Source organism: Acinonyx jubatus, chromosome E3, assembly GCF_027475565.1.
Source record: "Acinonyx jubatus isolate Ajub_Pintada_27869175 chromosome E3, VMU_Ajub_asm_v1.0, whole genome shotgun sequence".
NCBI classification, from domain to species: Eukaryota; Metazoa; Chordata; class Mammalia; order Carnivora; family Felidae; genus Acinonyx; species Acinonyx jubatus.
In genome coordinates, this window is record NC_069398.1 from 31,393,168 (window position 1) to 31,410,536 (window position 17,369).

The 17,369-nt window shown below is 48.1% G+C and overlaps 2 protein-coding genes across 5 annotated transcripts in view; both read right to left on the reverse strand.

Annotated features, from left to right (window-relative positions):
- The window catches only part of CYTH3 (cytohesin 3), a 106,118-nt gene extending 92,355 nt beyond the window's left edge, over positions 1-13,763 (reverse strand). Inside the window, exons 1-2 of one of the 4 annotated variants that reach the window (XM_053212907.1) lie at positions 5,767-6,202; positions 5,502-5,583 (exon numbers count right to left, since the gene is read on the reverse strand). In XM_053212907.1, the coding sequence (XP_053068882.1) occupies positions 5,502-5,583; positions 5,767-5,838 (154 nt within the window). In that variant the 5' untranslated portion in view covers positions 5,839-6,202. Of the gene's footprint in view, positions 1-5,501; positions 6,207-6,250; positions 6,898-13,228 lie in introns of those variants that run through there. The other 3 variants (XM_027042258.2, XM_053212908.1, XM_053212906.1) reach the window with 3 other exon arrangements.
- Positions 1-17,369, reverse strand: part of LOC128310989 (uncharacterized) — a 154,902-nt gene that overhangs the window by 66,825 nt on the left and 70,708 nt on the right. The window lies entirely within an intron of this gene.

A 17,369-nucleotide genomic window follows, 5' to 3' on the forward strand; every position in this document is an offset into this window, starting at 1 on the left:
CAAACGGGCAGAAATTCTGCAATGTTAATTCCCTTAATTAATTAGACCACAAGGGGGAGGGGGCCCTCCAGTCCCACAGGACGGAGATTATCTGGGGAGCAATGACTGCATGACTCACCCCAACAAAGCCGCAAAGAAGCGAGGCTGAGAACAAGGGAGGCTGCCCAGCACAGAAAGGTCCCAGGCTTCCAGATTCCACTAAGTGGAGAATAACGTACTCTGGGTGGAGGGAGGGAGGGATGGACATTAGCAGAAAAAGCTTCAGTGAAACATGCAGCAACAGCCTTCTAAAATTAAACGTTTATAGTAAAAGCCAGACTCCCTTCTCCAGCATTGGGGGAAGATGTTCAGGTTAGTATTACCACCCAGGCTTGGCCATTAATCTCTTGAACCAGTGAAAGTTGAAACAGCCTTGACTGTCATTAACAACTTTTTAAGGAAATGACTCCCCTGTCAAATCTGTTCCTCAAATTCCCAGATAAAACCGTGGAAGCCAAGCTCATGTGATTAGAGAACTCCGATGATGGTCTCCCCAAGAGGACATGCCAGCCACGGGCTCGGCTACGGGCAGGCCTGCACCATGCCTGCAGGTGGCTGGAGGGACCGGGGCGGTCGGCTTTGGCCTCTCCCTCAAGAGTGAGACTGGGTCTCACCCAGCCCCAAACCTTCACAGATAAAACGCAAGAGGGAGATAAAGTTGCTAACGCGAAAGCAGCCTTGAACACCCCTGAAAGAGACAGTCGCTATCATCTTGACATGCAGGACAGTCTGCTCTTGGCCAGGATCTTAATACCTGATGGGAAGACAAAGTGAGAAGGCCCCAGGCTCCTCCTCAGTAGAGGAAAAAGGGTGGAGGCAGCACGGGAGGCAGAGGAGACTTCAATCCTGAAGCCAAATGTCTAAGCAGCAGAACCCAGGGGAAATAGCTCAGCTTATGGTCTTTCCAGATTACTAAAAAAAAAAAAAAAAAAAATTAGTCATGTTCTTCATGTCCAGCCAAATGACTGGGCATCTGTGAGGCAGAAGAAGCGCGGGGGTGCCGCACGAGCGTGGGACACGCACTGGACCGCGGTCCTCGCCACGAGAAGGCCCACAGAGAGGAAGCGCTAAAGCCCTCGGAGACCAAGGCGACCACAGGAAGGAGGGAAGAAGGCATCTGACTTTCTTCCGTAAAAATAAAAAATGCCACAGTAACCATCTGACTAGCATACAGCTTAGCCACTGTTTCAAATGAAAAAGCGAATTTGGAGACATGTTACTTTGGGGACCCACGAGACGCTCTGCGACCCCCAAGAGCAGGCCACACTTGAGAAGAACGCTTATCCAGTATGAAGATCCCTTCCGCACCGGCCGTGAAAGGCACCGTTTTCTTCTCAGGATGCGCCGTGCTCTCAGAAGCGCGGTCACAGGCTGAGCAACGTCTACAACCGCTCGTCCTGCCCACACTTGGGAAGTGCAGCCTCACCGTGTGAACAGGCCAAATGCTTCCAAGTCACTGAAACCCTCCAATTTTCCCATACTCTAACACAAACAAAAATGAATTCGTTTGTCTGTCTCAATTCAAAAAAATTTTAATTCAATTACTGAAACTTGGAAAAGGACATTCCTGATCATTTTATTTCCTCTCTGCTAAGAACTAAAAGGAAGTCCTGTCTTCTAACGGAATATTAAATGGACAACGTCTGCCACTTTGGATTGCTGCACGGTTAAAAATGTTTGCGTTAAAATAAATGTTAGAAGGAAGTGCCACATGCAACTATTAACGGATTCATGAGCATGTGAAAATACATTTTGTTTTATTAAAAGTAGGAGAACGTATCAATCTCGAAAAGAAAACGTAACCCAGCTCGGTTCTTCAAGTGGTAAGTACATATGCTTGATGAATACCTATGGAAGAGAAGAGGTTTCCTCTCGCACTCCATGGGGATGAGGTCCTTGCTGTGTGGATAAGACAACTGACCTGCCTGCTGCCACAGCCAGTGTCTGGCAAGATGCCTGTACTCCTTACAGAACGCTTCTCAGCCATGTAAACAAGAAGGGCATTTATCGTCCCGTGTGACAGGAAGTGTGGACACAGGGAGGCTCCGGGTGGGGGACATTCGGCAGCTCAACCACATCCTCAAGGAGCCAGCTGGTCACCCTCAGCGTGTGGATGGACATCAGGAACATCATGAATGGAAGCTGACTACCCAACAGGCCAACAAAGTCCATTCAAAGACAAGGAACCGTCTTCCGTATTTTTCCAAGAAAGAAGAAACCTTTCCAAGAAGTCCCCCCGCAAACTGCCCTTCACAGCTTACTGGCCAGACCTGCTTACGCTCCCTTCCTCCAGTCGATGAGAAGGAAAAAGGGATTTCCTTTCCTGGTTTATGGCTTTTAAGTTCCACTCTCTAGTGGCCATAAGGTCCCTTCCCTAGGAGTTGATATCGTAACACATCAGACACCCACAGCCACCAACTGAGCAGCAAAGGGCCACAGAGAAATGAGCCAGGTGATCATTCCTTCCCCTGCCCCTCAAGGTACCTACACCCTATTTTATGGTTTAAAATCAAAGGTAGTTACTTGCAAGTTACATTTTATAGAAAGGAAAGAAATATCCAATTTTTGTTTCTTTTCTAAATACATCATCCACCCTAACACTTAAATCAATTACAGAAATAGCTAAATAGTCACGGCTTTAATGAACCCTCCTATTATCAAATTGTGGTTTTAAAGAACCTCGAGAATGTAAAATAATAAATGCAACCCAGATGTTCACTGAAAAAATGAAAACAAGATTGTTTTTACTTCATAGCAACCAGTAGGTCAACCCATTTCCTCCTTCAGAGAATTCTCAGAGGACCACAAACTCCACTCAAAGACCATGTGTTTCATATGTATCTGTCCACAGAAAAAGGAAACTCTGCTGTCCAAAATAAACGGAGAATATTATACGTTCCCATGAAAGTGAATTAGAAAACTGCAGTAAGGCTGGGTCTACACACAGCCAAACATCTGGATGAAACTGGGGGAAAAAATCACTAATTACCTAGATATTGGGAAATATTTTTCAATCATCATTAAAATGTCCAGTTTTATAGCAAACTGCTTTTATTTATTAATTAGAGGAATCAGTTTTTCAAAAAGAAGAGTACAGTAATTAAAAATAACCCTGCTGAGAGTTTAGGACCGGAACTTATTTTCCACGACTTGAACAGAGCTCCTCGTGACCGGCAAAAACGAAGTCAGCCGGAAGAGTGAATTTGCTCTGTGAAAGCAAATCACCCAATCTTCGTGGACAACTAACGTGACCCAGGTGGGTCTAGTATTTACCAAACACTGAAAGATAGATTTATCCCAAATAAACACGTGCTGAATTGTCTGCAACCAAGCTGTAACACCCTACAGAACCTGATGTCTGTCGTACCAAGTCAAATGGGGAGCTGACTACACAGTGCTGAGAAGCTTGATTAACTTCAAAAATCAGGAAGGAGAGTCACGTATCTTCTACTCTCATCAAAGGGACTTATTCTTCTCCCACAACTGCAGAGTAGTTCTATCATGCGCAGTGTTTGATAAAACCTATCTTCCCAAGTTTCAATAGTCCCATCTCACAGGTCGATCAACCTGCTTCCTAAAGGATGTGCCAATAATCCCTTTCAGAGCTAATACGTCTCTCCCAAAGTTACTCTAAGAGTGTGACCATGCCACCTGCTATGTTAACTCACCTGGTATGAGTTGCTGTGGGTCCTCCATCAAAATGATTTACTCAAGAGAAGTTTCATGGCAAAACACACGGGCAGCCCTCTCCCTCGCCAAGCCCCAGCCATCCGGCCACTCTCATCCCCGGGGCAAACCTCCACTCGCAGGCGTGGCACCGGCTCTTCCTAAAGCAAGCAAACATCTTTCCCGGTCCCTCCTCTGCCTGCCCCCTGCCTGTCCCCCAGTCCAGGGGACACTTGTCCATCCTCATTTAAGTGTACCTCTCAGGGGCATTCAATGCGGCTGACCACTCTCGCTTCCGACAACACCACTCCCCCCTCTACTTTTGCAACACCGCACGACCCCCAAGGACCCCAAGGACCCCCCCTCCCCCATGCCACTGGCTACCCTTTCCAGGTGTCCTTTCCTGGGCTGTCCCCAGTCCTGGGACTTTCTCCTTTCTCTCAGCTCTCTCCCACGAATGATCTCGTTCATCTGGTCCCACTAACTAAAGGGCGCTGAAGTCTTCCCAAGGTTCATCTCCCACCCAGTCAGGTCCTCCAAGCAGCAGACTCTCACAGCCACCTCCACTGGGACTTCTCACTACCGAGTCCAATTCTAAACACCAAAACTGAACTCCTGAGACGCCACTTCCAGTAAAGGCTGACTAGTTTGTAACTGACAAACCCATCTGCCAAGAACAACCGAAAGAGCTGAACAAATTATAAGAAACAACTGTGTGAAGGTATCGGACAGCTACCAAATGCAGTGAGGACTCAGGAGGCCAGGATCCCAGAGGTAAGTGCAGAGAGGGGAGCCCAAAATCCGGGCCACTTTTCTCCTGGAGAGGTTTGCCAATTCACTGTAGAAGCAGAGAGGCCAAAACGCTAAGCAGAAACAAGTGGTGGAGAATGTGAGTGGGCCGGCATAGCCTCCGGCAGTCTTAGGGGTGGGGGGGAGAGCTCAGGGGCTGCCAGATAAGAGAAGCCCAGTAAACAGCCCAGGCCTTCGGGCGGGTGGGGACTGCCAAAGAGCTACCCCAGGAGGGGAGCAAACCAGAAGCAGAGCAATCCTCACAATTCTAAAGTGGTATTTCCCTGCCTTAACTGCCTGCCAGAAGCCTCCCTTGAGGAAAATTGCCAGAGTCTACAAGCTTTCGCACACGTGGTCTACAATTACCAGGTATGTCTAGAGTCACGACCACATGACTGAAAACCAAGAGAAGAACAGACAACAGAATACACTCACAAGCTATCCAAATATTGACATTATCAGACGGGGACCTTATAATAACCGTGATTAACACAACAAAGAAATTAGTTTACAAGATGAAAATTTTCAGCAGGAAATTGGGAATCTGAAAAAAAGAATCAAGAAAACTGAAGAAGGCAGTCAGTCACCGAAAGAAATTGAGAACTCAAGACATGGTTTCAGTGCGGGTTGGAGATGAGGGAAGGATTATTCCTATTTTGGGATACAGGTCAGAAGAATATACACGGAGTGAACCACAGACCCATAATGCGGACAGGAACACAGAAAAGAGTCAGTCACACAGGTCATGATGAAAAGGTGGAGTCCCAGAAGGAGAGATGGGGAATGCAGCCAAAGGAATGAATGGAGAGATAATGAGCACCAGTTCTCCGAATCTAAGGTAAAATTAAGTCTGGTCACGGCACCACCAAAAAGCAGAACCACCACCAGCCCCGACAAGGATAGTTGTAAGGAAAACCACATCTGGACACATCACAGTAACAGCTGAAAATGAAAGGCAAAGAGAAGAATCTGAAAAGCAGCCAAAGTGGGGATGGGGGAGGGATTACCTTCAAAAGAACAAGACAGATACAGCTGATTTCTCAGCAGAATCCATGGAAGCCAGAGGCAATGAAGTGGCACGTCGAAACACTGCAAGAAATTAACTTGATAAACTACAACTGTACACCCGGTGAAAATAGCCTCCCGAAGCCAGGACAAAGTAATGTCATTTTTGACAAAAAAAGCAAAAAAAAACCCACAAAAACCCTCCAAATGGCTTTCTCCTAGCCCCGCCTCCCCGGACCTCCCCTTCTCCGGTGGCAGCAGCACCACCTTGTCACACAGGCCAGAATCTGCAAGTCCTCTCTGCCTCCTGCACCTCTGACCTCCCAACGGTCGGCACATCCATCCGATTCTCCAAAGAACATCTCATCACTGGCAACGCGATGCACTGTTTCTTCCTCAGGAGGCAGGCCAACGTTTAAAAGTCTGATAAATGCCCAGAGTGGAGGAGAATGCCCCCTGTGAGAAAGCAATCTGTCAGCAAGTAAGGAAACCAAAAGGAAGCCTATGCCCCGTGTGCACAATCCGGAGCTACGCTCTGGAAAAACTCTCCCAAGCCTGGAGAAGGAGACAAGCCCAGGAGTTCACCTGTGTGTGGTTTACAACGACAACGTAAAATCCTATCCGGACGACAGGATACCATTTTTATAATTTTCTTAAACAAGCCAAGAAGAGATCTTTACCTTGTTTATGGACATACACCTATATGCTAAAGTAGGAAAACCACACCACAGGACCCACAGCTAATCCACACCTGCCCTTAGAAAATCCACAAGGGAGGAGGGGTGGAGGACCAAGAATAATTTAAAAGGTGATATTCCCTGAAGGTCTGTGTACTGTGTTCCAGGTCTTGGAGTATGGTCGCAGGTGAAGGCAGACAATATTCCTGCTCTCATGGAATTTAGAGCCTAGGAGAGAAGAGGCAAACAGTGTACAAATATGGAATAGGTACAGGGTGGTAAGTGTTAAGAAGCCGGGAAAGGGTAACAACAGGGGGTTATTTCAGACAGGCTGGTGAACGAAGGCCTCTGTGGCAGGGAGACATGTGGACAGAAACCTGGATGAAGGGGCCCTGGGTGGATCAGTCGGTGGAGCGTCTGACTCCTCATTTTGGCTCAGGTCATGATCTCACGGTTCTTGAGCTCGAGCCCTGCATCTGGCTCTGCGCTGATGGCATGGAACTTGCTTGGGATTCTCTCTCTCAAAATAAATAAACTTACAAAGAAAGAAAAAGAAACCTGGATGAAGCCAGTAAGCAGGAAGCAGATACCTCAGTGAAAACCACTATGGAAACAGCAAGTGCAAAGGCACCGAGGCAGGGTGTGCCTGGTACGTTCCTGGAAGATCAAGGAGACCAGCGTGGTAACAAGCGTGGTAGGAAATGTCAAAGACACAGCAAGGGATGAGAGCTGGGGCCAAGGACAGCCCTCAAGAAAACAATGTTTTTTTATGTTTTTAAAGGGGAAGGGAAGGGAGGGGAGGAGAGGGGAGGGGAGGGGAGGGGAGGGGAGGGGAAAAGAAAAGAAAAGAAAAGAAAAGAAAAGAAAAGAAAAGAAAAGAAAAGAAAAGAAAAAAGAAACGAAACGAAAAGAAAAAGACAGACGGGCACCTGGGTGGCTCAGTGGGTTGAACATCCAACTTTGGCTCAGGTCATGATCTCACGGTTAGTGGGTTTGAGCCCTGTGCTAACAGCTCAGAGCCTGGATCCTGCTTCGGGTTCTGTGTCTCCCCTCTCTCTGCCCCTCCCCTGCTTGCACGGCCTCTCTCTCTCTCTCTCAAAAATAAACATTAAAAACAAAAAAGCAAAAAATTTGTGACTGTATGTGGCATACAAAGCCAAAAATATTTACTACCTGGCCCTCTTACAGAAAAAGCTCGCAGCCCCCTGCACCGACAGGCCCTGTGGGCCACAGGAAGGCCTTTCAAGACAGGGTTCTAGCTTGACGACAGTACAGACTCAGAGAGGGGGTGACATGACCTGTCTTAAGGGATCGCTGTTGGACATGGATGACAAGAGGGAGAACATCTGAGGCTAAGGCAAGAGAAGCCAAGGAGGGCACCAACCAACAAGCAAAAAGAACAGTGTTGCCACATGCAGGGATGGAGATTTACCCGCAATGCTGGAATTACTATTACTTTCTTACAAAAGACCTAGAACAATGTCACAGAACATTAACAGCTACTCTGTTAACTCTGAGTAACGGGAACATGAGTGTTTCACTGTTTCCCCTACTTCTCTGTGTCTTTATAGACATCCATCTTATCTCTTTCCCTTCACCTCTGCCTCGGCTGCCCAACCCCCACGCCTGTGCGACTCTCCCCGGAGAACCTGCCCAGCTCCTACTCCCGGACACCCTCCCCTCCTCCAACCCATTCTCCACTTGGTGGCCAGGAAAACTCTCCTTAAAAGGGCAGGGGGTGCAATGGTGAGGCATGTGGCTTCTGAGGCCGAACACGTGGACTCGAATCTCTGCTCCACCCCTTACTATAGCTGTGACATCCAATGCAAGTCGGTTAGCTTCCCCACACCTCTGGTTTCCATTTCCATCTGTAAATGGTGGGTAATGTTAAGCGTCTAACAGGGTTACCGCGAACATTAAGATACAATAAAGCACACAGGACGGAACCCCAACAGCCGAGAGCATTATGTAAACATCGGCTAAAATTATTGAAACAGAAGTCAAATATCACTGCCCTGTTTAAAATCTTGCATTGGCTTCGTGAATCCCTTACCCCCTGAAGCCACTCCTTCCAGCCCCGCCCCCTGGCACTCTTCCTCCCAAAGGCTTCCCCTGCCTCTCCCCCCAAGTCCCTCCACCCCTGATGATTTCCTTCAACACACTCAGCATAACTTGTGATTATTTTATGTGTCTGTTTACCTTTCCTGTCTGTCTCCCATCTAAACAAAAGCTCTGGGAACGCAGGAAATTCATCTGCCTTATTCACCGCTACTCAACCTTGTGCCAGGAGCAGTGCCTGGCATTTTGGTAGAGGCGCTATCACTATCCGTTGAACAAGCGTTCAAGAACACGCTCTAAGCATCCTCTGAAAACACCCATCATGTCACCTCTTAAACATTAAAAGACCAGTAATTTCCTGTGCCTTGACTGGAAATACAGATAGCATATTTTATAACTTTCTACATTTAAATCATTTTTTTTCTTTCTTTCTTCTTTTTTTTTTTTTTTTTAGTATATAAAAATACTTCAGGACACCTCAGTGACTCAGTTGGTGAAGCAGCCAACTTTTGATTTCAGCTCAGGTCATGACCTCACGGTCATGGTTTGATCCCTCCATCAAGCTCTGCTTAAGAGTCTCTCCCTCTTCCTCTCCCCTGCCTTCATTCTAGCTCTCTCAAAACAAAACAAAACAAAACAAAACCCTCTCAAAAAGGATGTTTTCTTACCAGCATACTATTTTTCTGTGTGAAATGGCTTTCCAATTTTGGAAGAAGCAGAAATAAACTTTTTTGAATTTCAAAAAAATAAAAAGGCACAGAGCGACGGCTCCACTGCACCTTCATTCTCCACCTGCTCAGTTCCCATTGCCCTCCCCCAACAGGGAAACCTAATTCTTGGTTCCTTATTTAACCTTTCCGAGAATTTTCGCACATACACAAACACTTCCGAAAAAAAGAAAAGAGAAGAAAAGAAAAGAAAAAAGAAAAGATGGTAGCCTACAAAGCACACTTTCCTGCACTTTGTTTTTGTAACTTAGCATGTTGGAGATCTTTCCAGATCAGTTCATAAAGTGGTTCCTCGTTCCTGCTTACAACTTCATTCACCATCTGGGTATGAGATTTACCCGATGAGTCTCCTGTGGATAACCTGGGTTATTTCTCATCTTTTACTACCACAGACAACACAGCAAATAATCGTGTACCTACAGCATCTCCAACATGCACAAATATACCTGCAGATTAAATTCCTCAAACTGTTACTGTTTGTTCAAAGGATTTGCACACTTGCAATTGTTTAAAAAGCTGCTGCTGCCCAACATTGCTGCATCTATTGGGATCCATCCAGAGAAAAAGAAGGCCCTCTAGGGATCTCAAGTGGAGGACGTTTCATACAAGGAGTTGGTTACATGCGCGATGCAAAAGCTGAGAAGTCACACGGAAGATGGTAAGACAACCAGAGACCGCAAGAGCAAGAAGCTGATGCCACCTCTAAGTTGGAGGACAAACGGAGGAGGGATTTCCAAAGCTCAGGGAAATGGGCAGGCGCTGGAGGCAAAAGGAGACCGTGCAACGGCCACAGAGACGGTCTGAGGCCAAACGTAAGGAGGAGAGAACCTGGTTTCCCCCTTCCTGTAGCCATCCATCTCTCCCACCACCCACCAGAGGCTCCCACCACCCAAACCTAGCTGCAAGCCAGCTGACCCAAAGGTCTGGGAAATGTTGCCTGCAGGGGTGACTCTCTCCGCAGGGGAAGGGCAAGCAATGGACCTGAGCCAACAGGACCCAGGCTGTCTCTGTAACTAATTTACCCTCCCACCGCCAACAGATGGTTTCAAAGGTGGGGGGGGTCCTTGCTTGGCTGACAGGTGAAAGGTGGGTTCTCAGCCTGGTCTTAATCTGTATTTATTTCATTATGAGTGAGGCGGAGCACCTTCTCACGTGAAACACACGTTTATAATCCTCATCTACACTGACTGGGGGTGGGGAGGGGAAAACCAGCAAAGTCCTTCACGTCATCTGCCACAGATGGTCCATTCGGGAACATCAATCAGGCACATTCCCAAACTGAGTTAAGATGGTGGCAAGGAGCCAAACTAGCCAGTCACCTGCCAAATAGAGGCAAATCTCAAGAACTGTTCTAGAAAAACCGAAAGGCAATAAAGCCCCGAAGGAATTAAAAATACCTTAACTGCACTCTGGGCACACTGTAAGTAACAATGTGTTCTTGTAATCTTGTAACCAACCCCCCAACGTGTTCCTCCTTAGAACTGCCCTCCAACCATTCAGATCACCACCCTCTCCCCTTATCTTCCACAGAAAGAACAAATACTACTACCCTGGACAAAAATTCAAGTTATAAAAATAGCAAGTAAGAATCATTTTTAAAGTCTCTTAGCCCTACAAACACATTAGCAAAAAAAAAAAAAAAAAAAAAAAGCTCTTAAATGATCTCTCCTGCCTGTGTAACTATTTACCCTATCTTGTAAACAAGTTGTAGCTGACTTCCCCATGTAGGGTTCAAAGTTCTCTACTCTAAAAATATGTACACAAAAGTTATGTTTTATGACTGGCTGGCAAACGACTGGCAACTGAAATTATTCTCTTTCAAAGGGCTGAACTTTATTTTTAAAAACGTGAATTTTAGGGGCACCTGGCTGGCTCAGGAGGAAGAGCATGCGACTCTTGATCTCGGAGTGGTGAGTTCGAGCCCCACGTTGGGTGTAGCGATTAAACATCTTTTTTTTTTTTTTTAAACATGAGCTTTAAAGCAAAGAATTTTTTTTTATCTAAATGGCAGTAATAACTGTAAAGAACTTTAAAGAGGTATATTAACTTCAAAACCTCCCCAAATAGTCAAATACAAGCACATCAAATGTGTATCATAATTGCTATACAATGATTCTTATATCAAAACTCTAAGGCTTTCATTTACCCAAAAACATATTCTAAGATTGCCAAATTTATTTTTAAGTGTCTCCTATAATTCAAAGAAGATAATAAACCTTATCAGTAAAGGTTAAAAGTTATTTTCCGGCACCTACCATGCTGCTGGGCATTTTAGTAGACAAATAAACAACTAGTCATTGACAATTGTTCTAGTGGATTAAATGGTACGTTAAAAGCAATCACACCCTTTTCCCAATGCACAGGGTTTTTTTTTTTTTTATAAGGTTTTTCTTTAATTCGAATTTGAAAGTAACGCATATCATTCCAGAAACTTGGAAAACAGAAAAACGTTACATTCACATTACATTACGTTGCTTCCACCAGGACATATAAAGCAACTGCTTGTTTCTAATGGTTCTAACATTTCATCAATAAACTTCCCATAATTTACCTCACCTTCCTCCTATCGGGCGTTGCCATTTCCGATTTTCTACTACTACAAATGGTATCACGCACATCTTTGAGCATGACATTTTTGAAAACCTCTCTCCCAGGAATACAATCTGGAAATCAGTACCCAGAGAAAGTTTTAAGACTTTTGATACTTAATAACATCCTTTGCTACAGTACTCAAGATCTGTAAACTGCTGGGCCACGCTGACTTCCTTTTCTAATCTTTATGTCTGCTTTTACCTTGAAACCGTCTCCATGTCTTTAGTCACAGGAGTCGGAAACGCCTTCAAAACAAAAATCGCCAAGCCGGCTGCCTACCTTGACTCTGATGTCAAATGCTTAAACGTGATGCCTGTTTACTCTGTAAAAGGGAAAAACCGCTGTATGCCTGTTGTGTTACCCAACTTGTGACAGGCAGGAGGCAGGGGATCTGGGGAGAATCCATCGCTTAGACTCTTCAGGCAGAGAGCCTGGCTTGTAGGAGGCTCTGCAACTCGGCTCCTTCTTTCCACAGCACTTTCTTTCGAAAAACAACACACCCACTCGATGCCACAGTACTATCCCTAGCTTTAACTATGAGAACTGAATTCGACAAATGCCACCAAGCCTGCCAGCTTCCCACGATCACAGTCGCATCGCTTCTTGGGGCACAAACCTCTCGGGCAGCCCTTACAGTCTTAGAAGGCACCTTGATTAACCAACCACTTCAACCTGAAAGCGCTCGAGACTGCTGATTCTCACAGGCGGCTGCAGCCTGTAATTAAGATTTTTTTTTTTTCTCAAAACCCTCCCTTATTACAAGGGGTTCTGAAGATCCCGTCTGTCGGCATCAAGGAGATCTTCAGCCAAAGTATTGAGAACCTCAACTTCGGGTGTGCCTGCAAGACAGGGGTGGTAACCCCTCCGCTTTCCAAACCAACGACCCCACTCCACACACGCGCGTAAATGCAGCTTCACGGGCATGATTCGCAGCATGACACGACAGTAATTTGCACGCCACTAAGTCATCCACAACAATTGCAAATTAACTGGGCGTCAGGCACACAACCCGGCTCTTGCTGCTCTCACCTGAGCGCGGGATGCCCCGGGCTTATTTGGGGGGCTTAACCCGGAACGTCCCCCAGTTCATAAAATGCCTGTGCCCCGGCTGCCCACTCCTCGTTGAAGCCTCCCCACGCACCACTTGTGACCTAAAGCCCGGCACACGGGCCACACGGCTTTCAACCTTGTCCCTCCACCCGCCCCTCTTGGACCCCGAGGATCCCCAATTCGGAACTTTCCCCTCCCCATTTCTCGGGGATACCCCGCTTCCCACCACCTGGGAAGAGACACCGAAGGGGGGGGGGGTGGTCAGCCTCCTGCGGTCGGGCTCCGGAGGGCGTGAACGCCCTTGGCGACGAGAGGCGGGGAAGGTCGCCCCCAAGGTCCCCCGCCCCGGGAGAGCGACCCCCGCGCCCTGCCCGAGCCCCCGGGCCACCCCGGCCGCCAGCGACCCCGGCCTCGCCCCGGACCCCCGCTCGGGCTCGGAGGCGACCCCGCCGGCCCCCCTCCGCTGGGCCCCGGGCCGACGCGCCGCGGGCCTCGCCTGTCGCCAGCCGGCACGGGCGCTGCCCGGACCCCCGACCCCGGACCCGCCGCCCCGCTCCCGTCCGGCGCGCCCGCGACCCCCGCCCCAGGCCGCCAGCCCGGGCCGGCCACACCTCCGACACTCACCGCCGCCGCCCTCACCGCCGCCGCCGTCTTCGTCCATGTTGAGGCCGCTCCCGCTGCCGGCGAGCCCGGAGCCGCGGGCGAGGGGCCGCGGGCGGTGGGCGCCGCGGGTGCGGAGCGCGCGTGCGGCCGGGCGGCTCCAGCAGCGCGCGCGCCGGGTCGCGGCCCGGGCCTCCTCCGGCCGGGCGGGGCGCTCTCCGCTCGGCGCGCCGTCACGTGACGCGCAGGCCCCGCCCCCGGGCGCGGTGGGCGGGGCCCGGGACCGCGCGGCTCCGCCCGCGGGAACGCGCCCGGCCCCTCCCGGACTGCGCGGCGCGGGCCCGGCTGGGCTGAGACGCGACTCTGGGCGGCGGGGGAGGGGGCCCGGGGCGCGGCGACCCCTGCTGCGCCCTCCCCCGCCTTCGCGCGGCCTGGGGACGCGCGTGGGGTCCCGGGCGCGGGATGCCACTTCTACAGACCCCGGCGCCGAGGGTCCTCCTCGCACGTGCGCTCCAGAAAAAAAAAGCTCTAGAAACGCACACATTCAAAAGTCTGGCCTCGCCCCTTGGGCCCCGCGGCATTTCCGAGTAACCGGCTTTCTGATGCATAATGAAGACGTTTCTTTGCTGGCGACGAGCGCACTTTAAAATTAGCAGAGTGTAAGGCTGGACCCCAAACCCGCACACCTGGGTCCCACCCTCAGCTGGGGGCTGGCCCGGCTGGCTGGCCTCAGATGCTCTCGCACTGTCTCTCCAGTCTCCCTTGGAGAGCTGCCAGCTGCCCTGGATTTATGATGCAGAAGGAGCTCTGAATTCAATTTCCCGTGGGCACAGCCAGGGTCCTAGGCGCAGGCCTCCTGGGCAGAAGGCTTCAGCTCGGCCTGCCCCAGATCTGTGGATCTCCTTTCTCCGTCCACGTCTTGCTTCCAGTAACTCCCCTGAAGCATTGAACGTGCGCCCTCCCTAGCCTTTCTGTTCATTTCGCTTGAACCAAATTGCATTAAAGAAAAGGAAACACTGTAATGGAGGAGATAATTCATCTCTAATATCATTTTCCAGCAACGATTTTATATTTACAAATGGCCTGTTTCCTTCCGCTGTCATTTATCAAAATGGAAAGTTTTCACCTTTTTGTTCAAGGTTGTGCGATGATTCCAGAGTGCAATCTCCCAATAACCTCGGGAATTAGACACCCAGCGTTCCTGTGCTTCTTCAGTGACGGCGCACAGTTCTGGGTGTCCCGAGATGGACGTTTAAGTCCCAGCCTACAGACGCGGCTTCCCAATCATGTCCCTGTCAGCTCGGTTATCTTGAAGATAACAGTATGGTTACTGAGAAAAATGACAGCACACTTTGAACTTGATAATGTAATATGTGGAGCTTACTCAAAGATACTATCAATTATAACAGCTTTTAAATGTCAAATTCCTCATTCTTTAGGGTTCTTAACATGTGATCCAAGGTGCTTCTCTCAAAGTTTGAATCTGAAAATTGCTCTCTGATGTCCATCTAAGACAACTTCCATCAGAATAAAGCGTGGCCCAGTTATCTGTAAGTAGAATGTTACATTATCCCCACAGTTCAGCCAGCGCCTCCATTTTGACAAAGCCTGCAAAAATGTTAGGGTAATAAAGGCTTAGGATGTCATTTCCGTTGTTGTTTTTTTTTAGTTTATTTATTTATTTTTGAGAGAGAGAGAGAGAGAGAGAGAGAACAGGGGAGGGGCAGAGAGAATGAATCCAAGCAGGCTCCGCACTATCAGCAAAGAGCCCGACGCGGGGCTCGAACTCACAAACCGTGAGATCATGATCTGAACTGAAACCAACAGCTGGATGCTTAAATGACTGAGCCACCCAGAAGCCCCTCATTCCTGTTCTTGAAGGGAGAAATTAGAAGACTTCAAAACCTTCACTACTCAAAGAAATTACTAACTAAAGGGGAAATTAGGTTAAAAAAAAAAAAGCTGTTTTTCAGTATCTCTTAAATCCCACCAAGATAGCATTTATCTAATCTGCACACATTCAGGTTGCCCCACATAGAGGAACATTAAGTATCCCAGTTACCCACTAAGATAGGCATTTGCTTTATGTCCAGCATGTGTGTGGTTTCATCAGAAGTTGAAAGCTTTATAAATGAATTTGTAAGAAAAACAATTTGTGCGGCAGACAGGGCTCCAAGATAACAAGTGTTAAACCTGAAACCCCGTTGCAATCCCTCAGTTAGACAATAAGTATTTAGGAACCTGCTGTAGTCCAAGCACTGTCCCAGGTGCTGGGAAGATGATGATGAAAAAGATCAATTTGGTCCCTGTCCTCAGGGGACTTAAGACCTGGAAGGATTACAGCCATTAGGCAAATAATTACACAAATAACTCTGAAATTGAATTTTGATGTCCTAGCCTATTTCCAGACTTTCTCACAGTGTTCGCTGTTTCCTGTGTATCAGCTTTGCAGCCTTGAAACTCCTTCAGACGGAGACTATAGTCTGTATTTATTCTGACTCCACGATCCACCGCAGGGCCTGGCCACGTCAGAGAAAGGGAGAAAGCAACAGCTTTAGTTACTGCTGCTGAATGAACAGGGCCATCCAAAGGAGGACACCTCTTGAAAACATGTTGAAACCCATTTATCAGCCCTCTGACCATTGCAGAAATAGTTTAAGAAATCAAGAATGTGCACATTCCGGAAAGGTCAGAGAACTTCTCCTTTGTACATCAATCTCCGTCCTCCAAGTGGAAGTCTGTGAAACTGGACAGAAAATGTCCTCTCCTAGCATTCAAGTCACAAGAGCCAAAACCCTGCCAAGGCCTGTGTCTTCCTGCTCAGCCAGAAAGAGGCTGCCTAGGCCGCCTGCATTACCGATGCATTCAGACCCTGCACAGAAAAGCAGAGACGGCAGTGACTGTCAGCAGATGGGAACCTCAGCTAATCCGTTACATCTGCTCAGGGGTCTGGTCCAGTCCAGGGAAAGCACCGCACACACAAGCAGCCAGCTCACTGTCAGCTCACGGTCACGGAAGGAAAATAATGCTTTCCGAAATCTAATTTCATCTCGGAAAGAAAACATCTCGTTGGAATAGAGATGACCTTGTGCACATTAGCATTCCCCACTCTGCCCAGGCAACCAACGGGGTCTAAGTGTCAAGACACATCCTCATTAAATTTTCAAAAGCCCAGACATCATGTCCTTGATGGCTTCCGCCTCTCTTTCCAATTTTCAAAACAGTCCACCTTGGTCTTGTCCTCTCCCCTAGAATCCACACAACTGACAAAGGTTCCCTGGCCTCAACTTCCCAAGGGCAGCTCAATTCCTTTTAGACTGATTAGTAACTTCATCTCTGCTGGAAAAGGCACTCGAATGTTGTGTTAACGGTAAACTCTGAAAAAAATAATTTGGCTACCGCTTCAAGCTATTTGTCTTTGGGTAGAAAGGCTTTATACCCACTCAAGGTGACATCGGTATGAAGAATTATTACATGCAAGGTGTCTTCTATAGTAATAAAGAACTGGGTTGTTTTTATCTAGCTCTTCATTTTTATAGTACGTCCCTGACCTACCAAAAAACAAAAATAACTTTTTTTTTTTAATTTAAAAAGGTCCCCTTTGGAAGTTGGTCAGAGTCTGCAGTGTGCAGCTTGAAGTCACCAGGAAACTCCACCCTGGGGTTCAGAGTGTACTAACGGACAAGAAAAAGGGTGAAAATGACAAACATAAGTACATAGAACATCTGTCTGTGATCACAGTCCTCCAAATAGAAAGTGAGCTCCTAGCCAGCAGCTAAGTGACAGAACACACATCACTGAGTGCCATGTGACCCCCAGGGCCTACCTGTGTGCACGCAAATGGAATTCTGCACTTTGACATATAAGGCCTTGAGTTCTGGTCATTTGTTGCCTTTGTGAAAAAGCCCCACAAAAACCCAGTAAGGTCATTAGGTCTCGGCCGTGATGCATCACAGCACATCATGTCTTCTAACGGGATAATGTAGGCTCTAAAGTCAGATGGCCCAGGGGCTTCCATGTCTTGTCTGTGTGGCCTTGAACAGGTTGCTTCACATCTCTGTGCCCTACCTTCTGCATCTGAAATGGGACCACCACAAACTCTGCCCTGTACGTTCTGGGAGCTAGAACTACCTGCTACCGTATACAGGGCATGGTGCACAACAGG